Genomic DNA, 19,533 nt, shown 5'->3' on the forward strand with positions numbered 1-19,533 from the left:
TTAGTTTTTAGAAATTTCCTGAAGTTTAAGTAGGATGAAGTGCATGAGATGATGTGGGCCAGCCAATTATTGTGCTGACCTGCTTGGAAGGCAAGAGTTCTGTTTAGATATCTTTTGTAACGGCAGGCCTTTAGGGTAGGGTAACTGAACAGGTGTGTTCTATGTGTGAGTTTGGATGGGCGGTCTAGGATAAAATGGGATATCAAGTAAAGGGGGGCCGAGCCAAGGATGGATTTGTAGCAGAGACAGGCGAACTTGAATTGTATCTTGCTTCCAGGGGTAGCCAGTGAAGTTTGTGGTAGTAGGGAGTTAAGTGTTCCCATTTTTTTATCCGAAGATCAGTCGGATTGCCGTGTTTTGGATGATTCGCAATCTTTGTGTGGTTTTTTTGAAAGATCCCAGGTAGATGATGTTGCAGTAGTCGATTAGACTTAAGATGGAGGATTGCACAAGTAGGTGGAATGAGGGAGCGTCGAAGTATTTTCTGATGGATCTTAGCTTCCATAAGGTGGCAAAGCCTTTTTTGACCAGGAGGTCTGTGTGAGCTTCAAAGGTAAGGTTGCGGTCGAGAGTCACTCCAAGGATTTTTAAGGAGTTTGTTATGGGAAAGACTTGGCCATTCAGGGAGATTGAGGTGTTTTTGATTTTGTCGTTTGGACTTGCCAGGAAGAATTTGGTTTTATCTGAGTTGAGTTTCAATTTGAAGTCGGCCATCCATAGTTCGATTTGCGTTAGGATTAAAGCTAGGTGGTTATTTATCTCGGGGGTTATGTTGGAGAGGGGGAAGACTAAAGTGATGTCATCGGCATAGATGTAGAATTTGGTCTTCAAGTTTAGCAGTAGATTACCTAGAGCGACCAGGTAGATGTTGAACAGCGTGGGGGACAGGTGGGAGCCCTGTGGGACTCCGTAGGTGTTGGCCCAGCTGGCGGAACGGGAGTTGTCACTGTAAACTTGGTAGGAGCGTTGACCTAGGAAACCCTGGAACCATTTTAACACGTTGCCTGAGAGACCGATAGACTCCAAACAGTCCAGAAGGATGGCATGATCAACCAAGTCAAAGGCGCTACTAAGATCTAATTGCAGGGCTAGTGCACTTGAGCCTTGGCTGAACAGGTTGTGAAGGTAGTCTACCAGAGAAGCGATGACGGTTTCAGTGCTGTGTCCGGGGCGGAAACCTGACTGGTTGTCGTTTAGAATGTTGAATTTGTCCAGGTAGGCTGTTAGATCTTGGTTAACCAGACCTTCCATCAACTTTGTAAAGAAGGGTATGTTCGCAATGGGTCTGTAGTTGGATATAAGGGAGATGGGATCTTTGGGGTTTTTGACGATTGGAGTGATAAGAATTTGGCCTAGGTCCACAGGGAATGAGCCTGATTGTAGTTGGGAGGAGAGCCAGGTATATAATTTGATTTTGAAGGAGGTCGGGGCAACTTTCATTACATTTGGTGGACAGCTATCTAGTTTGCAGTGGGAATTGGTATATTTTGAGTAGAATTTGCAGAATTGTTGCCAGGTGGGGGTGGTGAAGTTGTTCCAGAATAAATCAGCCCTGGTTTCGTCGTCATGGGACTGACTGTCCAGATAGTTCAGATGGTTGTTGGAGGTAGTAGGTAGGGTGGATCTGAGATTGGAGATTTTGTTATTGAAGAACGCGGCCAGGTCGTTGGCCGGTGGGGGTGAGTCTGAGGAAGGGCGGGTAAGGGATTGAGTATCGTAGAGGTGGTTGACTATTTTGAATAGGTTTTTGATATCGGGGTTAGGGGATCCGATTTTTGGGGCATAGAAGTTAGTGCGTTTGGTGGTTATCAGATGTTTGTAATCTTTTAATTTTGTTCTCCAGTTGGATCTGTCTTTGTTGTCATTGGTTTTCAGCCAATGTTCCCATTTTATTGATCCAAGTTCGGCATCAAACCAGCGGTCCAGAGTTTTTGTTTCTCATTTTCTTTGTTTTAAAGGGGGCCATTATATTTAGAATCTGTGTGCTTGTGTTTGTCCAGTCGTCGACTGTAAAAGAGTCAGGGTCAGGGTTGGAAGAGATGTCATAGTGGGACCAGAATTCCACTGGGTTGATTAAGCCTCTTGTGGATATTACCTTTTTAGGTCTTTTTGCTGTCTTTGGGTAGGGTTGGTAGCGTCTTGTTCGCCAGTTGAGGTGGAAATTGCATAGTCTGTGGTCTGACCATAGTGAGTCTGTCCAGGTAGCTTGTTCCCAAAGAATCTTGGGATGGAATTGTTCTTTGGAGGAAAAGATTACTAGATCTAGATGGTGACCTTTGTGGGTTTTTACCGGAGTCAGAGTGAAAAAGTCTAGAGAGGAGATGAGGGATAGTAGGTCTTTTGTGTCATTCTGTTCAATCTGTTCTAGGTGGATGTTCAGATCCCCGATCAGAAGATTGTAGGGATCTGTAATTGAGTTGGTGAGGAGAAATTCTGAAAAGTTGTTTTTAGCAGTGGGCCATTTCTTGGGAGGAATGTAGAATAGGGTGAGAATTAAGCCATCTTCTAGTTGGTCAGATTGGAGTTTGCAAGAGAGAATTTCGATATGGGTGCTAGAATATATGTCTGTCTATCTTTCTGTCTCTCTCCCTGCCCCTGTCTCTTCCTTCCTTTCTTTCTGTCTCTCTTCCTTCCACTGTCTGTCTTTTTTTCTGTCTCTCTCTCTCCCTGGCCCCCCTTTGTCTGTCTGTCTTTCTGTCTCTCTTCCTGACCCTGTGCCTTTCTTCCTTTCTTTCTGTATGTCTCCCTACCGCTGTCTATCTTTCTTTCTCCCTCCCTCCCGCTGTCTGTCTTTCTTTCTGTCTCTCTCCATGCCCCCTGTGCAGCAGCATTTCCCTCTCCCTCCATTTCCCTGTGCAGCAGCATTTCCCTCCCCCCATTTCCCTGTGCAGCAGCATTCCCTCCCCCTCCACTTTCCTGTGCAGCAGCAGCAACAGTATTTCCCTCCCCCTCCAGTTCCCTGTGCAGCAGCAGCAACAGCAGTATTTCCCTCCCCCTCACTTCCCTGTGCAGCAGCCACAGCAGCATTCCCTCCCCCTCCATTTCCCTGTGCAGCAGCAGCAATGGTATTTCCCTCCCCCTCCAGTTCCCTGTGCAGCAGCTGCAGCAGCATTCCCTCCCCCTCCATTTCCCTGTGCAGAAGCATTTCCCCCCACCCCACTTCCTTGTGCAGCAGCATCATTCCCTCCCCTCCACTTCCCTGTGCAGCAGCAGCAACGGTATTTCTCTCCCTTTCCACTTCCCTGTGCAGCAGCCGCAGCAGCATTCCCTCCCCCTCCATTTCCCTGTGCAGCAGCAGCAATGGTATTTCCCTCCCCCTTCAGTTCCCTGTGCAGCAGCCGCAGCAGCATTCCCTCCCCCTCCATTTCCCTGTGCAGAAGCATTTCCCCCCACCCCACTTCCTTGTGCAGCAGCATCATTCCCTCCCCTCCACTTCCCTGTGCAGCAGCAGCAACGGTATTTCCCTCCCTTTCCACTTCCCTGTGCAGCAGAAGCAGCAGCAGTGGTATTTCCCTCCCCCTTCACATCTCTGTACAGCTGCTGCAGCAGCATTCTCCCCATCCCTTCCCTTCCCAGCAGCTGGTTGTTTATGGCCGGCTCCCTTAGTTCCTTTCCAGAGTTATTTTTAAGTTTAAAGCTGCCGCGGTGGCTCCTTTCACAATTTGCTGTGGTATCCAGAACTATAACTTCCATTCTCGTATCACGTGACTCTCAGTAAGTCGCAGTTATGCAATGCTCAAGCCCCCATGATGATCTCACAAAAACAATGCCCCTCAGTCTCAATGAGATGTACTTGGGTGTATGGAGCCTCACATGCACAGTTGAACAAATACATACAGACAGAACAAACCCTCAACAACAAGTGCTCTTGGCTTTTGCAAAATGTGCTTAAAAATGGCCAGAACTTTCCAAGCTCACACACCTGGCATATCACTTAACAAGAACAGCGTCAGCATTATGATGCAGCCTATTATCTCCCTCGTGTCAACAGGGTGTAGAGTAAATCAGTTCCAGAAATTAATCATTATTGTATGTGGTATTTTATATGTGATTACTGTGTTGTTTTTAATGAATGAAGCAGACTGCTTTACCTTTTGGGTGAAACTAATGGGGAAAATGTAGGACACTGTGACAAACCTACTGCAGACCTGAGGTTTATCACAGTAAAATATAGGAAAACATACAAACCCCGGTGCAGAAGGGCAGAACAGGTCAGAGCCCATGACAGTAATTTAGCTGACTACCCTATGTGCAGTGAAGATGAGACTGAGACATAACAGGAAAGCTTTGCCTTACCTAAGGCACTGCCAAAACAAAGCAGGAAATCTCTGCCCTACTATTATCCAGTTCCTGTAAGGCAGAAAACAGACAGACAGTTTTCCCTCAGAGAAACATCCCAGGCTGAGGAAGGAAAGCCTGTCCCACCACTGAAGCCAAGAGGGTGTGTTTTTTTCCCCTCAGCTTAAAGCGAGGCTCAGCAGAGAACAGAGGAGGACAGGACAGGAGGAGAGACAGGAAGCTCAGAACAGGACTGAGCTTACCCCAGACCAGGCAGGTAGCTTTGACTGGGAAATGAGAGATGAGCAAGGTGAAAGAAACCTTCCTTCAGGAGTCTGTTCCTCAAAGCTGAGTGAGGATATGATATGGGAAGATAGCAATGCTACAGCTGAGATTGGGCCAGAACAAATGGAAGTGGCTTGAAACAAACATGAATCTATTGGATGTTTTCCATGGCTGTTTTTTTTTCCTCTGGTAAGCAGACTGTGTGGGTTACCAGAGAGGGTAATTTTGGACTGTAAAGGTTTCTGCATTTTTTCTCTATGCTCTAAGCAAAGGGACAATATCCTTCACTGTACAAAAACAGTGACTAAATTAAACCAAACGCTGAGCAGGAAACTCAGCCTGTTTGTTTCTCTGATTCACTGTTAACAGATAGAACCCCAACTGATAGTGGTTACTATAGCAACCTGTTAATTGCATTTAGCCTGCCTGCTTCTCAGCAACCTATTGAGAATCTCTGAGTGTAAAACTGCTATGTTTTCTCTGAATAATATAAAGCTGTGTGTGTCTTGCTAAGGAACCTGATTCCCAGAAGCATAAATGATTCTGTCTCTTTCTCATGGCTACCTGTACCAGCAGCCCAGTAGTGCTGGCGCATTAATTACTGCCATAAACTCCTCTCCTGCAGCTCAGAAATGGGGAGCTGCTTATTTCAGCTGTTGTACAACAGTGAAGCATTTAAGCTAAAGGATTGTATTCTTTTCCTGCATAATGTATGCCTAGCCTCAGACTTTGGTGATGAGGACTGTATATAATGTGCCTACTAAAGCCCAGAGCTGGCAATTGAGTTAAAGTTTGTTTTGAGGAACCCTTTCTTTTGGCTATATTTTCATGCTCACATTGAAACCTGTGATGGACTAATGATTTTGAGGCCAGTGGCCAAATAAAGCAACGATTTTTCACCAAGGCCATTCTGACAACATGTGTTTTTTAAAGGTACCTTGGAGATAAGCTAAGATAGGCAACTGCCTAGTGGTAACCAATTTAAAAGGCACCCTAATTCTAAAGGAACCATGCCAAATTGGAGCATGTTTCACTACCTGACTGCCCTTTACGTTCTTTGAGGGCACAGGTGTGACAACACGCATGCATGTGTGCATTTTTTGCCTCCTTGTCCGTTACTAGGTATAAATAGCCATTAAGAAAACTGCATGGTTCAGTCACAAGGTTTAGCAGTACAATTTACAACAGAAAATTAAATGTACAATTTACAACAGAAAATTAAATGCACATCTGAATCATTAAGGACTAGTTCAAAAGAGACTGGGGTGTAACTGCAGGGGGAGAAAAGTGGATGATGGGGAAAGAATGCAGAACATAAGAAACGCCTTCACTGGATCAGACCTTAGGTCCATCTAGTCCGGCGACCCGCACACGCGAAGGTCAAGCTAGGTGCTCCCTGATGGAGACCTTGATTCACTAAATTTTTTCCAACCCTTCTAAGTGCATGTGTGTATCTATGTGTCTGTATTGGGAGAGTGAAAAGGACCATGCTTCTTGGACTTACTGGCAAACTCTTTTACATGCCTACATGTCTCTCTGTTTTGTTTGCATATGTGTAGGTGTGTGTATGCATCTCTGTGAGAAAATCTCTGTATCTGTGTGTTGGCTGAGAGAAAGAAGGGAGCAACTTTAAAAGAAGGGACCAACTTGAAAAACTGAAGGTAGACAAAGCGATGGGATCAGATGGGATCCATCCCAGGATACTAAGGAAGCTCAGAGAGGTTCTGGCGAGTCCTATTAAAGACTTGTTCAACAAATCTCTGGAGACGGGAGTGATTCCTAGGGATTGGAGGAGAGCGGATGTGGTCCCTATTCATAAAAGTGGTCACAGGGATGAAGCAGGAAACTACAGGCCAGTGAGCCTCACTTCAGTTGTTGGAAAAATAATGGAAGTGTTGCTAAAAGAAAGGATAGTGTACTTCCTTGAATCTAATGGGTTACAGGATCCGAGGCAACATGGCTTTACAAAAGGTAAATCGTGCCAAACGAACCTGATTTAATTTTTTGATTGGGTGACCAGAGAGCTGGATCGAGGACATATGCTAGATATAATTTACTTGGATTTCAGCAAAGCCTTTGATACAGTTCCTCATAGGAGGCTGTTGAACAAACTTGAAGGGCTGAAGTTAGGACCCAAAGTGGTGAACTGGGTCAGAAACTGGCTGTCAGACAGACGCCAGAGGGTGGTGGTTAATGGAAGTCGCTCGAAGGAAGGAAAGGTGACTAGTGGAGTACCTCAGGGTTCGGTGCTGGGGCCAATCCTGTTCAATATGTTTGTGAGTGACATTGCTGAAGGGTTAGAAGGAAAAGGGTGCCTTTTTGCAGATGATACCAAGATTTGTAACAGAGTAGACACCGAAGAGGGAGTGGAAAATATGAAAAAGGATCTGCAAAAGTTAGAGGGATGGTCTAATGCCTGGCAACTAAAATTCAATGCAAAGAAATGCAGAGTAATGCATTTGGGGATTAATAATAGGAAGGAACCGTATATGCTGGGAGGAGAGAAGCTGATATGCACGGACGGGGAGAGGGACCTTGGGGTTATAGCGTCCGAAGATCTAAAGGCGAAAAAACAGTGTGACAAGGCAGTGGCTGCTGCCTGAAGGATGCTGGGCTGTATAAAGAGAGGCGTAATCAGTAGAAGGAAGAAGGTGTTGATGCCCCTGTACAGTTCATTGGTAAAGCCCCACTTGGAGTATTGTGTTCAGTTTTGGAGACCGTATCTGGCGAAGGACATAAGACTTGATGCGGTCCAGAGGAGGGCGACGAAAATGATAGGAGGCTTGCGCCAGAAAATGTATGAGGAGAGACTGGAAGCCCTGAATATGTACACCCTAGAGGAAAGGAGAGACAGGGGAGATATGATTCAGACGTTCAAATACTTGAAGGGTATTAACGTAGAACAAAATCTTTTCCAGAGAAAGGAAAATGGTAAAATCAGAGGATATAATGTGAGGTTGAGGGGTGGTAGATTCAGGGGCAATGTTAGGAAATTCTACTTTACGGAGAGGGTAGTGGATGCCTGGAATGCGCTCCCGAGAGAGGTGGTGGAGAGTAAAACTGTGACTGAGTTCAAAGAAGTGTGGGATGAACACAGAGGATTTAGAATCAGAAAATAATATTAAATATTGAACTAAGGCCAGTACTGGGCAGACTTGCACGGTCTCTGTCTGTATATGGCTGTTTGATAGAGGATGGGCTGGGGAGGGCTTCAATGGCTGGGAGGGTGTAGATGGGCTGGAGTAAGTCTTAACAAAGATTTCGGCAGTTGGAACCCAAGCACAGTACCAGGTAAAGCTTTGGATTCTTGCCCAGAAATAGCTAAGAAGAAAAAATTTAAAAATTTAAATGGAATCAGGTTGGGCAGATTGGATGGATCATTCATGTCTTTATCTGCCGTCATCTACTATGTTACTATGTAACTGTCTGTTTCAGTATTTAATGTTTTTATGCTGTAGCTCAGGGGTGTCCAATGTCGGTCCTCGAGGGCCGCAATCCAGTTGGGTTTTCAGGATTTCCCCAATGAATATGCATTGAAAGCAGTGCATGCAAATAGATCTCATGCATATTCATTGGGGAAATCCTGAAAACCCAACTGGATTGCGGCCCTCGAGGACCAACATTGGACACCCCTGCTGTAGCTGATACAACTGCTGGTCCCATAGAAATGAATTGGGTCATTTTTGGGAGGACTTTTTCTCTGGGACCCTCAATCAAATTTGACCCATTTTCAAACTCAATGTGTCTTTTCCCTGATTTACACATGTAAATATCATCTATCTATACACACACACACGAGAGCGAATCAAAAATTAAATTGTTAAATTAAATTATTAAATTATGCGATAATTGGAACACAGCTAGTGAAATGCAACTTATGTACTCATACATTGCCTGTTGGATAGTTCATACACACACAGAGCAGCGCTCGGCCTTTAGTCGTGTGGCAGCCACAAGGTCAGAAGCATACTCCATTGCAAGATTGAACCATAAAAAAAACAATGTGCAGTAGTGAGCTTTCTTTGGGCAGAGGAAATGAAACCTGTAGAAATTCAATGCCGGATATTGACTCAGAATGGACATATGAATCAACAAATGGACTCAGAATCAACAAATTGACTCAGAATGGACATATGAATCAACAAAAGGTTTATGAGTAGGTAAGAAGGTTTAAAGTGAGAACAGGTGTAACCGACAAAGGTCGTTTTGGTCACCCATCAACATCGTGCACACAAGAACACGTTGACATGGTGGATATCTTGATTAGATAAGACTGAAAGATAGCAGTGTCTCGATTGGCTGCAAATTTGGATATCAGCTATGGATCTGCATTTGCCATAATGCATGATAACTTGGGATATAAAAAAAAGTCTGCATGTGACGGGTTCTCAAACAGCTTACTGATCTGCACAAGCAACAGCATGTGGAGGCTGTGACCCAGTTCCTGAGACAGTATGAAGACGACCTGAGTATTCTGGAGAAAATTGTCACTGGCAACAAGACATGGGCACATCACTGCGACCTGGAGAGCAAAAGACAAACCATGATGAAGTAAAGGAAGCAGTGCTCATCTGGCTTTGGGAGCAGCTGAAAAACTTCTCTGTAGGAATACAGAAGCTAGTTGAACGATACAACAAATACGTCGTCTTGCATGGGGACTATGTGGAAAAGTGATATGTTCAATTGCTCACAGTTACTTCTTTTTTTTCCCCGTTTATTTTTTGATTTACCCTTATAAACACACACACAATGAAAACCCAATTCTAGAAAGTCAGGATTTACACATGTAAATCTGCACTATGTACATATGGCAAAGGGGTATGATTTAAATTGGATTTAGGTGAGACTGGCGTGAAACTGAACAATGCATGTGTATTTTCCATTTCACAAGGAGACTACATGTCTATGAATACAGAGATCAATATTAGGATTTATAGCTGCTCCTAACTACCGTATTTTCACGCATATAACGCGCGCGTTATACGCGTTTTTACCTACCGCGCATACCCCTCGCGCGTTATATGCGTGAGCGCGGTATACGAAAGTTTTAAAACATAGTTCCCACCCCGCCCGACGCCCGATTCACCCCCCCCAGCAGGACCACTCGCACCCCCACCCCGAACGACCACTCGCACGCGCTCCCACCCGCACCCACGATCGGAGCAAGAGGGAGCCCAAGCCCTCTTGCCCGGCCGACTCCCCGACGTCCGATACATCCCCCCCCCCGGCAGGACCACTCGCACCCCCACCCCGAAGGACCGCCGACTTCCCGACAATATCGGGCCAGAAGGGAGCCCAAACCCTCCTGGCCACGGCGACCCCCTAACCCCACCCCGCACTACATTACGGGCAGGAGGGATCCCAGGCCCTCCTGCCCTCGACGCAAACCCCCCTCCCCCCCAACGACCGTCCCCCCCCCAAGAACCTCCGACCGCCCCCCCAGCCGACCCGCGACCCCCCTGGCCGACCCCCACGACCCCCCCACCCCCCTTCCCCGTACCTTTGGAAGTTGGCCGGACAGACGGGAGCCAAACCCGCCTGTCCGGCAGGCAGCCAACGAAGGAATGAGGCCGGATTGGCCCATCCGTCCTAAAGCTCCGCCTACTGGTGGGGCCTAAGGCGCGTGGGCCAATCAGAATAGGCCCTGGAGCCTTAGGTCCCACCTGGGGGCGCGGCCTGAGGCACATGGTCGGGTTGGGCCCATGTGCCTCAGGCCGCGCCCCCAGGTGGGACCTAAGGCTCCAGGGCCTATTCTGATTGGCCCACGCGCCTTAGGCCCCACCAGTAGGCGGAGCTTTAGGACGGATGGGCCAATCCGGCCTCATTCCTTCGTTGGCTGCCTGCCGGACAGGCGGGTTTGGCTCCCGTCTGTCCGGCCAACTACCAAAGGTACGGGGAAGGGGGGTGGGGGGGTCGTGGGGGTCGCCAGGGGGGTCGCGGGTCGGCTGGGGGGGCGGTCGGAGGTTCTTGGGGGGGGGCGGTCGTTGGGGGGGAGGGGGGTTTGCGTCGAGGGCAGGAGGGCCTGGGATCCCTCCTGCCCGTAATGTAGTGCGGGGTGGGGTTAGGGGGTCGCCGTGGCCAGGAGGGTTTGGGCTCCCTTCTGGCCCAACTACCAAAGGTACGGGGAAGGGGGGTGGGGGCGTCGTGGGGGTCGCCAGGGGGGTCGCGGGTCGGCTGGGGGGGCGGTCGGAGGTTCTTGGGGGGGGGACGGTCGTTGGGGGGGAGGGGGGTTTGCGTCGAGGGCAGGAGGGCCTGGGATCCCTCCTGCCCGTAATGTAGTGCGGGGTGGGGTTAGGGGGTCGCCGTGGCCAGGAGGGTTTGGGCTCCCTCCTGGCCCGATATTGTCGGGGAGTCGGCGGTCCTTCGGGGTGGGGGTGCGAATGGTCCTGCCGGGGGGGGGGGAGATGAATCGGGCGTCGGGGGGGGGGGGTGAACGGAGAGTCGGGACAGCGCACGGAGAGGCGGGGCAGTGCACGGAAGTCAGGGGGGTGAACGGAGAGTCGGGACAGCGCACGGAAAGTCAGGGCAGTGCACGGAAGTCAGGGGGGGTGAAGGGAGAGTCGGGACAGCGCACGGAAAGTCAGGGCAGTGCATGGAAGTCAGGGGGGGGTGAACGGAGAGTCGGGACAGCGCACGGAGAGGCGGGGCAGTGCACGGAAGTCAGGGGGGGTGAACGGAGAGTCGGGACAGCGCACGGAGAGGCGGGGCAGTGCACGGAAGTCAGGGGGGGTGAACGGAGAGTCGGGACAGCGCACGGAAAGTCAGGGCAGTGCACGGAAGTCAGGGGGGGGTGAACGGAGAGTCGGGACAGCGCACGGAGAGGCGGGGCAGTGCACGGAAGTCAGGGGGGGTGAACGGAGAGTCGGGACAGCGCACGGAGAGGCGGGGCAGTGCACGGAAGTCAGGGGGGTGAACGGAGAGTCGGGCAGCATGCGCGGTATAATCGTGAGCGCGTTATACCAAAGTTTTTGTGCTTATCATCGTGATTTCTGCGCGCTATACACGTGTGCGCGTTTTATACGGGTGCGTGTTATTTGCGTGAAAATACGGTACATATAGGTTTTGTAAAAGTGTTCATTTTGGGCGGCACTTGACAGGATGCACTAAAAGCACGTCTCTCCCTTAATCTTCCACTGTTTTATCCTCCTCAAAATTGATAGAGCAGAAAGATTGCAGCTTCTATATTTCATTTGGGGAATGTAGAGGTATAGGTTTCCAAAATGGCTGACAAATATATAAAAGGATTGGCACTTACACATCTGTTTCGCCACTTAGATACGCAAGTTACCAAGTTACCTATGTTGATGTTTTAGATATTGATAAATATAAATTGGTTGTTCCCACCACATGTAGCCAGGATGTATTTTAGAAAAGGTTCTATATTGACAGATCCTTTTCCAAAATACTATCAGAACTGGACATATCCCAACCTGGACGTTTCAAATCTTCCAAGAATATGTTAGGTTGGGGAAGAATTAAAGGGCATTATAAAAACAAAAAATAGTGGGCTCACATGATGCTGTGAGCAGGAGATCATCCAGTCTGGCCTACTTCAGAGATTCTCATCTCATACTTACCTACTAGGAGTGATTGCGTTCATATTTGACCTAAAAAAAAACCCCATCAATCTATGTCTATATTCTATGGACAAATATTTAGACAAAATTCATACAGAAATGTTGTCAAAAACAACAAAGTAAAACCGAGAAAGAATGAAATCTGTTAAAGACAAAATGGCAGATCCTACCAGTTTACTGAGAACTGAAACAAGTAGTCTTGCAAGCACTGGGTCCCGGCATAGAACAATTATCTACTCAATTCACTAAATTAGAGGACAATTTGACATGGGTCACTGACCTGAAACAATGGGTCTCCACAGTTGAGGATGACGTGTGGAATGTCAAAACCAAGATAGTGGAGCTTAAACATTATCTGCGCTAGCAACTTGGGAGAGGATCTTGAAAACAGATCATGTCATGGGAATTTAAGATTTATGAGATTCCCTGAGGCGACTGATGATTTGGTCCTCCTCTCAGTTCTGGAATCTTAGCTGGCGAGTGAGCTGCCCATTGTCTAAGCTTGGACTGGCTCAGTTTGAGTGAGTACATCGAGTGGGACTCCAATCTGGCAAAGACCAACGACCAGGTGTTGTGACTGGTAAACTCCATAATTAGACATAAAGTGGAAATTCTTTGGGCATATAGAGCAAAACAAGAATCGTTAGAATATGAGAAGATCCCAATTCATATTGGACAGGATTTCTCAGCAGCTCTAATAGATAAGCTGAAATCATTTCATCCTATTTGCACAAAACTGGTAGAGCAAAAACGCAGATTCATATTTCTTAATTGTGCAATTTTAAACATATAGTGATGGAAAATGTCAAGTTTTTGATTCCACTGACACATTAAGAGATTTCCTAAATAAGATTTGTGAGCCACACAATTCAACACCTTGAAAGGCCACTATGGAAATATGAATTACTGTCAGCTAATTTTGTCTGTAGATGCTGATATGCTATGATTGGTACTCTTACTGCTTTTACTCTGTATTTTTGTTTGTACTGTTGCTTAGAGAGGAAGGCTTTGAAAGCATCAATAGCGTGATCTGCTTTCTGTGGTGGGAAGTTGGAGGGCCTTTGACTGTTGAGAAATTGGGGAGAAGGAATGGAGGGAATTGCTGGGAGGGATATACCCAGTAGGTTTGGTACACTTGTTATTAATGCAATTACTCTAAGGGTTACCGTTGACTTTTACATGCAATAAGCTTTCACAATGCTGTACACTTCTCCCTCGGTATTCGCGGAGGATAAGGGCAGAGCCGGACCGCAAATAGGGAAAAATCGCAAATATCTTCTCGTCCGGCTCTGACCCACCTCCGCCTTCCCCCCGGCATCCTGGCCTTACCTGGTGGTCTAGCAGGCTTTCGGGGCAGGAACGATCTTTCTACGCTCCTGCCCTGTGCAGGGTGGGAGCAGGCCTTCTGGGGAGGGGGCACTGGTGTAGAAGTACACGGAGGGAGGGAAGGGGGGGTTCAAAGAGACATGCATACACAAGACTGGGGGGAAAAGAAATAATGGGTCTAAAAACAGAGGAGAGAGCGAGAGATGGAGGACAATGGGATTTAGGGAGGAAAGGAACAGAAAGGGAGAGAAATTGGACACAAGGGATGGTATGGAGAGGGGGTGGGGATTGAGATCCTGGATAGGAGGGTATTTGGGAAGAGAAAGGGAGAGCTGGTGGACCCTGGGGTGGTGGGGAAGGAGAGAGAGATGCTGGATGAAAGGATAGTTAAGAAAAGGAGATATGGTGGATCTGGGGATGGTGGGATCCATTGCTGCAGCTGCGGGGATGGAGACAAAAAAAAATGGAAAGATGCCAGACCTCCTGGGGAGGGAAAGAAAACGGAAGGGGAGGACAGAGATGTAAGATTGATGGTTAGCACCGAGAAAGAAGAAAATGACAAATGGGCAGGAGACCCTGGCAAGCAAGTTATCAGAAGACAACCAAAGCATGGGACCAACATGATTTCAATAATGGTCAGACAACAAAAGGTAGAAAAAATAATTTTATTTTCTGTTTTGTGATTACAATATGCCAGAGCTGGTGTTAGACCGTGAACGTGAGCTAGGATTTAACAGAGAGAGGAAAAGTCTTTTTTGTTTGTTTATTTTGTTTACACCATAGCGCCAGTGTGGGCAGGAGAGGGCAAAAGGGGTGAAGAGGCTATAAAATAAACCTACCAGGATGTTTGAATAAAACACCCAATTGGGCAGGAAAATCGAATCGAAAAATCGATTCAATAGGCTGAATCGAATCAAAAATTTTTCCCCTGAATCGGGCAGCACTAGTGTACAGATTTGGGGCCCAAAAAGAAACTGACAAAAGGTCATGACCAGCCATAGCTTGATATTTCAATTGCTGGGAAAAAAGAAACAATACTAGCTGCATGCCTATCATCTCTCTTCAACACCATGCCACATCTCTCCCTCCATCACTATGCCCAACATTCCTCCCCTTTGCATCCCCTTCAATCTATCCTTCTGTTCCCTCTCCACCACCATATCCATATCCGCCCAGAGTTGCAGCGGGGGATAATTAAATGTAGTTGGTGGGCAGTGGCGGGTGGCAGGGAGGAAAGGCTGTCAGCCTGCAAACCCCCAACAGGTGGTCCGCGTACCCCCTAGGGCAGGGGTACCCACACTTTTTTGGCTTGCGAGCTACTTGTAAAATAACCAAGTCAAAATGATCTACCAACAATAACATTTAAAAAAACACAAAGCACATTGTATACAGAGAAAATGTTAATTATCATTTATATTTGGGGGTTTTTTTCAAAGAGGTAAAGGCAGATGAGTTTAAAATATGCAATGGCAGTAACAACTATACAAAAATAGAGAAATACACCCTCCCCTTTTACTAAACCACAATAGTGGTTTTTAGCACAGGGAGCTGCGCTGAATGCCCCGCGCTGCTCCCAACGCTCATAGGCTCCCTGAGCTAAAAACTGCTATCGTGGTTTAGTAAAAGGGGGCCATAGTGCAAAATATAGACAGCAGATATAAATTCGGACACATTTTGATCACTAAATTTAAAATAAAATCATTTTTCCTATCTTTGCTGTTTGGTGATTTCATGAGTCTCTGGTTGCACTTCCTTCTTCTGACTGTAAATCCTGGAAAAGTCCCTCAGGAGTCCCTCAAGGCTCCTCGCTATCTCCCACCTTGTTCAACATATATATATCTCCTCCCTAGGTCACCTACTGCAAAAGTTAAATCTAATATATTACATTTATGCAGATGACATCTCTATATTAATTCCAATAACAAATGTGACGAATGCCACATCCAAGCACATCTCCTTCATTATGACGGAAATTGAATAATGGACCACAAACTTTAAATTGAAACTAAACTCTGAAAAAACAAAAATTTTCCTGGCTAGCCCAAAGGAAAAAATCACCACAACAACAATACAAATAAATGGTCACGACCACCCAATATTAAAAACTATAAGAATATTAGAAGTCACTCTTGATACCAAATTAACTATGACCGATCACATAAACTCGGTAACAAAAAAATGCTTCTCCACTCTTTGGAAACTGAAAACCATAAAAAAATATTTTGACCCTCTATCCTTCAGATTACTGGTTCAGTCTCTGATTCTATCCACCCTGGACATCATCTACTTGGGATACCTAAAAAAACCGTAAGAAAACTGCGAATAATTCAAAACATGGCCGTCCGCTTAATATTCGGACTAAAGAAAAGTGATCATGTTAGTCCCTTTTACAAACGGCTACACTGGTTACCAATCGAAGAAAGAATTCTATTCAAGTTCTCCTGCTTTTGCTATAAATTAATCTGGGGAATGGCCCCTAATTACCTCCTACTTCATTTTGAATTCTATTCCCCCATTAGATCTACCAGAAACAACAACCTGTTTGCATACCCGAAAAACGTTGGCTGCAGATATCGAACCTTCTTAGACAGAAGTTTCAAGCTGGTAGACAGCAATCATGGATAGGCTATCTCATCGATACCGCTAGGTTGACCTACAGCATCTTCCGGAAAGAACTAAAGACCACTTTGTTTAAGAAATTCTTGTCCTAAAATAGTTATTTATACATTATTTGTTGGAATATTCATATTTATCTCTATCTCTACCTCTCTCTTTATATTTTTATCTTTACTTTTCATTAATTGTTTCTTCAGGTACTTTAGTTAGATTGTGAGTCTTTGGGACAGTTAGGGAAATTTCCAAGTACCTATCTTATTTATTTTTATCTATTGTATCATTTTAATGCATCATTTTTGTAAACCGCTTAGAAACCTCATGGTTATTAGCGGTATATAAGAATTAAATTAAATTAAGAATTAAATTAAATTAAATTTCTTTCTTTCTGCCTTTCTTTCTCCTGCATGTTTCCTCTCCTCCAGACCTCATTCCATTCCCTAACCAACATCTCTCTATATCCCTTCATGAGTCCAACTTTTTCTTCCTCTCTCCCTACCCCTTCCCCTTTCTTTCTTTTTTTCACAATGGCAAACACAGCACGAAACAATACAACCAATACACCAGATAGCCAAATCCCCACCCCAAAACATAAACAGTCATACTAGTACTCTTAAGTATAAGGCAATACTATCCAAACCAAAATATCCCCCCTCCATCTCTTTCTTTCTGTCTTTCTCTCTCCCTGCCCTCCCCCAAAGCCATCACCGCCGATTTCTCCCTGCTTCCCTAATGCCAGGTGCGTAGAAGCACCAGGCCCACAAGCCTTCCTCCCTAACGTCAATTCTGACATCGAAGAGGAAGTTCTGGGCCAGTCAGGCAGAAATTGGGACAGGATGGGCTCCGCGATCAACACACATTGCCGTTGCGATCTACTGGTTGATCACAATCGACCTTTTGAGCACTCCTGCCCTCGGGTATACGTACCGCAGGTTGAGAAACATTACCTTATATAAAAGCCTTCTGTGACATGTTGAACTAGAATTGGTAATAAAGAATTGTTACTGTAGTATATAAGAGTATGAGCCACAATTATGGCAATGTTGGGGTGGGGAGGTGCGAAGGGGCAGGACACAGGATTAAAGAATAATTGCACATAGCTAAATTATTGACTGGTCATTTCTAAGCATATTTGGTGCCTATATGCCCAGACTACAGCACCTCAGTAATTGGCAGATGCAGTGTCATTTTCTTATAATGTCCTTCTATTGATGCAAAAACATGTAGAAAACACTTACTTGCCCTACTTCATCAAAAGCCATGATGACTACCGCAGCTCCATATTGCTTAATGAGTTGGGTCTTTTTGAGGAAGTCCTGCTCCCCTTCTTTTAAACTGATGCTGTTCACAATACATTTGCCTTGACAGCACTTCAGCCCAGCTTCAATCACAGAGAAATTTGAGGAATCAATACACAATGGAACCTGCAAACAGAACAAAAGCAGTTTACTACACATTCCTAGGAACATAAAACAGCTATGTGATGAAGCATCTGTTAATTTGCTTCAGCCAGTGGAATTATTATGGAGAATAAAATTAAAAAGAAAGATAACTGATTATTGTGTGAGGGGATATATTAAAGAACCCAGAACTAGTCTGGATTTAGTGGTGGTGCTAGGAATTCCAGGATGATGGCATAGGAGGAAAGGGACAAGATGCAGAGGTGAAAGAGAATAGAAAAATGTAGAAAGTTGAGCAGGCAAGAAGTGGAAACAAGTAAAAGAAAAGGTTGGAGGTAAAAAGAAAAGTATGCATCAGCAAAGTTGAAGGCTGCTTATACACACATCTCTGGAGAAATCACAGACAAAATAGTGCAGTGTGGCCCCAGAATGCCGAGAAGCATTGCTGCAGAGGTTGTGCAGGCAATTTAAAAGGAGTGGCTACCACTTATGATGACTAAAATGTAACTCTCCAATAATCACCTTCACCTACAGTAAGACACAGAGATAGATGCACTATAAATGGTTGTTAAGACCGTAGAGGTCATTGTGGGTTGATTTTTTGACCAATTTCTAAACAGCGATCGATCATTCAACAGGTTTCTTATGCAAATAAGTTTTGCGGAGGGCAATCATAATCCCATCCGATCACTCACTTAAAAAACGGCTCTTACACATACGCAGAGCCGATTTGGGGAAGCCTGCCGCCGCCCCCCTCCCCCAATGACCCCTACCTCCCCGACAATCTTTGAAACCAAAATAGAGACAGAAGGGATGCTCACTCCCTCTCCCTCCTGCCACCAGATCCCCCTCCTCCAATACCTCTACAATAACATGACAGTAGGAGAGATGCCCAGTCCCTCCTGCTTGTAGGCCTCCCAGGGAAGGGGCCTGTTATGCCCATGGCTGGCCAGGGCATGGCAAGTAGTTACTTTGGCTATTAGGTGTGAATCTTCATGACTGCTTGCTTTTTAGCTGCAATTCTTGCTTTACATCTGGGCCAGACAATTAGGCAGCCTTACAACTTACTTTCATGAGAGCAAGTTGTTATAAGAACTTAAGAATTGCCATCTCCGAATCAGACCTTAGTTCCATCAAGTCCGGTGATCCGCACACTTGGAGGCTTCTCCAGGTGTACCTGGCATAGTTTTAGTCCCCATATCACTCTACGCTTCTCATAAGGAGATGCAAATCTAGTTTACCCTTACCCGTATCACTCTATGTCACTCATAAGGAGATGTACATTTAGCTTACCCTTAAATCCTAGAATGGTGGATTCTGCAATTACCTTTTCTGGGAGAGCATTCCAGGTGTCCACCACTCATTGCGTGAAACACAACTTTCTGTTTTTTGTCCTGAACTTGTCCCCCCTCAGCTTCAGTCCATGCCCTCTAGTACGTGTCACATTGGACATTGTAAATAACTGTTTTTCCCGCTCTATTTTGTCGATTCCTTTCAGTATTTGAAAGTCTCGATCAGATCCTCTCGCAGTCTCCTCTTCTCAAGGGAGAAAAACCCCAGTCTCTCCTCGTAATACAGGTTTTCCATACCTTTCACGAGCTTTGTTGCTCGTCTCTGCACCCTCTCCAGCAGTTTTATATCCTTCTTTAGGTATGGAGACCAATGCTGGATGCAGTATTCCAAGTGTGGTCTGACCATCGCTCTATAAAGTGGCATTATTACTTTCTCTGATCTACTCGTAATTCCCTTCTTTATCATGCCTAACATTCTATTTGCTTTCTTCGCTGCCGCCGCCGTACATTGCGCCAAAGGTTTCAGGGTCCTTTCAATTAGTACACCCAGGTCCTTTGCCTGCTCGGTTTTTCACAGAGTTGCACCTGGCATACTATACTTGTGTTCCTTATTCTTTCTGCCTAAGTGCATCACTTTGCATTTTTCCACATTAAACTTCATCTGCCATTTATCTGCCCATTTCTCCAATCGACTCAAGTCGCTCTGGAGTTCCTCACTGTCCTTCTGCGATTTGAATGCCCGGCATAGCTTTGTGTCATCTG

The 19,533-nt window shown here is 45.9% G+C and overlaps 1 protein-coding gene across 4 annotated transcripts in view; it reads right to left on the minus strand.

Moving 5' to 3' along the window:
- The window catches only part of MTR (5-methyltetrahydrofolate-homocysteine methyltransferase), an 819,135-nt gene that overhangs the window by 317,796 nt on the left and 481,806 nt on the right, over positions 1-19,533 (minus strand). For all 4 annotated transcript variants that reach the window (XM_033935789.1, XM_033935788.1, XM_033935790.1 and 1 more), the window contains one exon: positions 17,318-17,503. In XM_033935789.1, the coding sequence (XP_033791680.1) occupies positions 17,318-17,503 (186 nt within the window). The remainder of the gene's footprint in view (positions 1-17,317; positions 17,504-19,533) is intronic.

This window comes from Geotrypetes seraphini, chromosome 3 (genome assembly GCF_902459505.1).
Source record: "Geotrypetes seraphini chromosome 3, aGeoSer1.1, whole genome shotgun sequence".
NCBI lineage: Eukaryota > Metazoa > Chordata > Amphibia > Gymnophiona > Dermophiidae > Geotrypetes > Geotrypetes seraphini.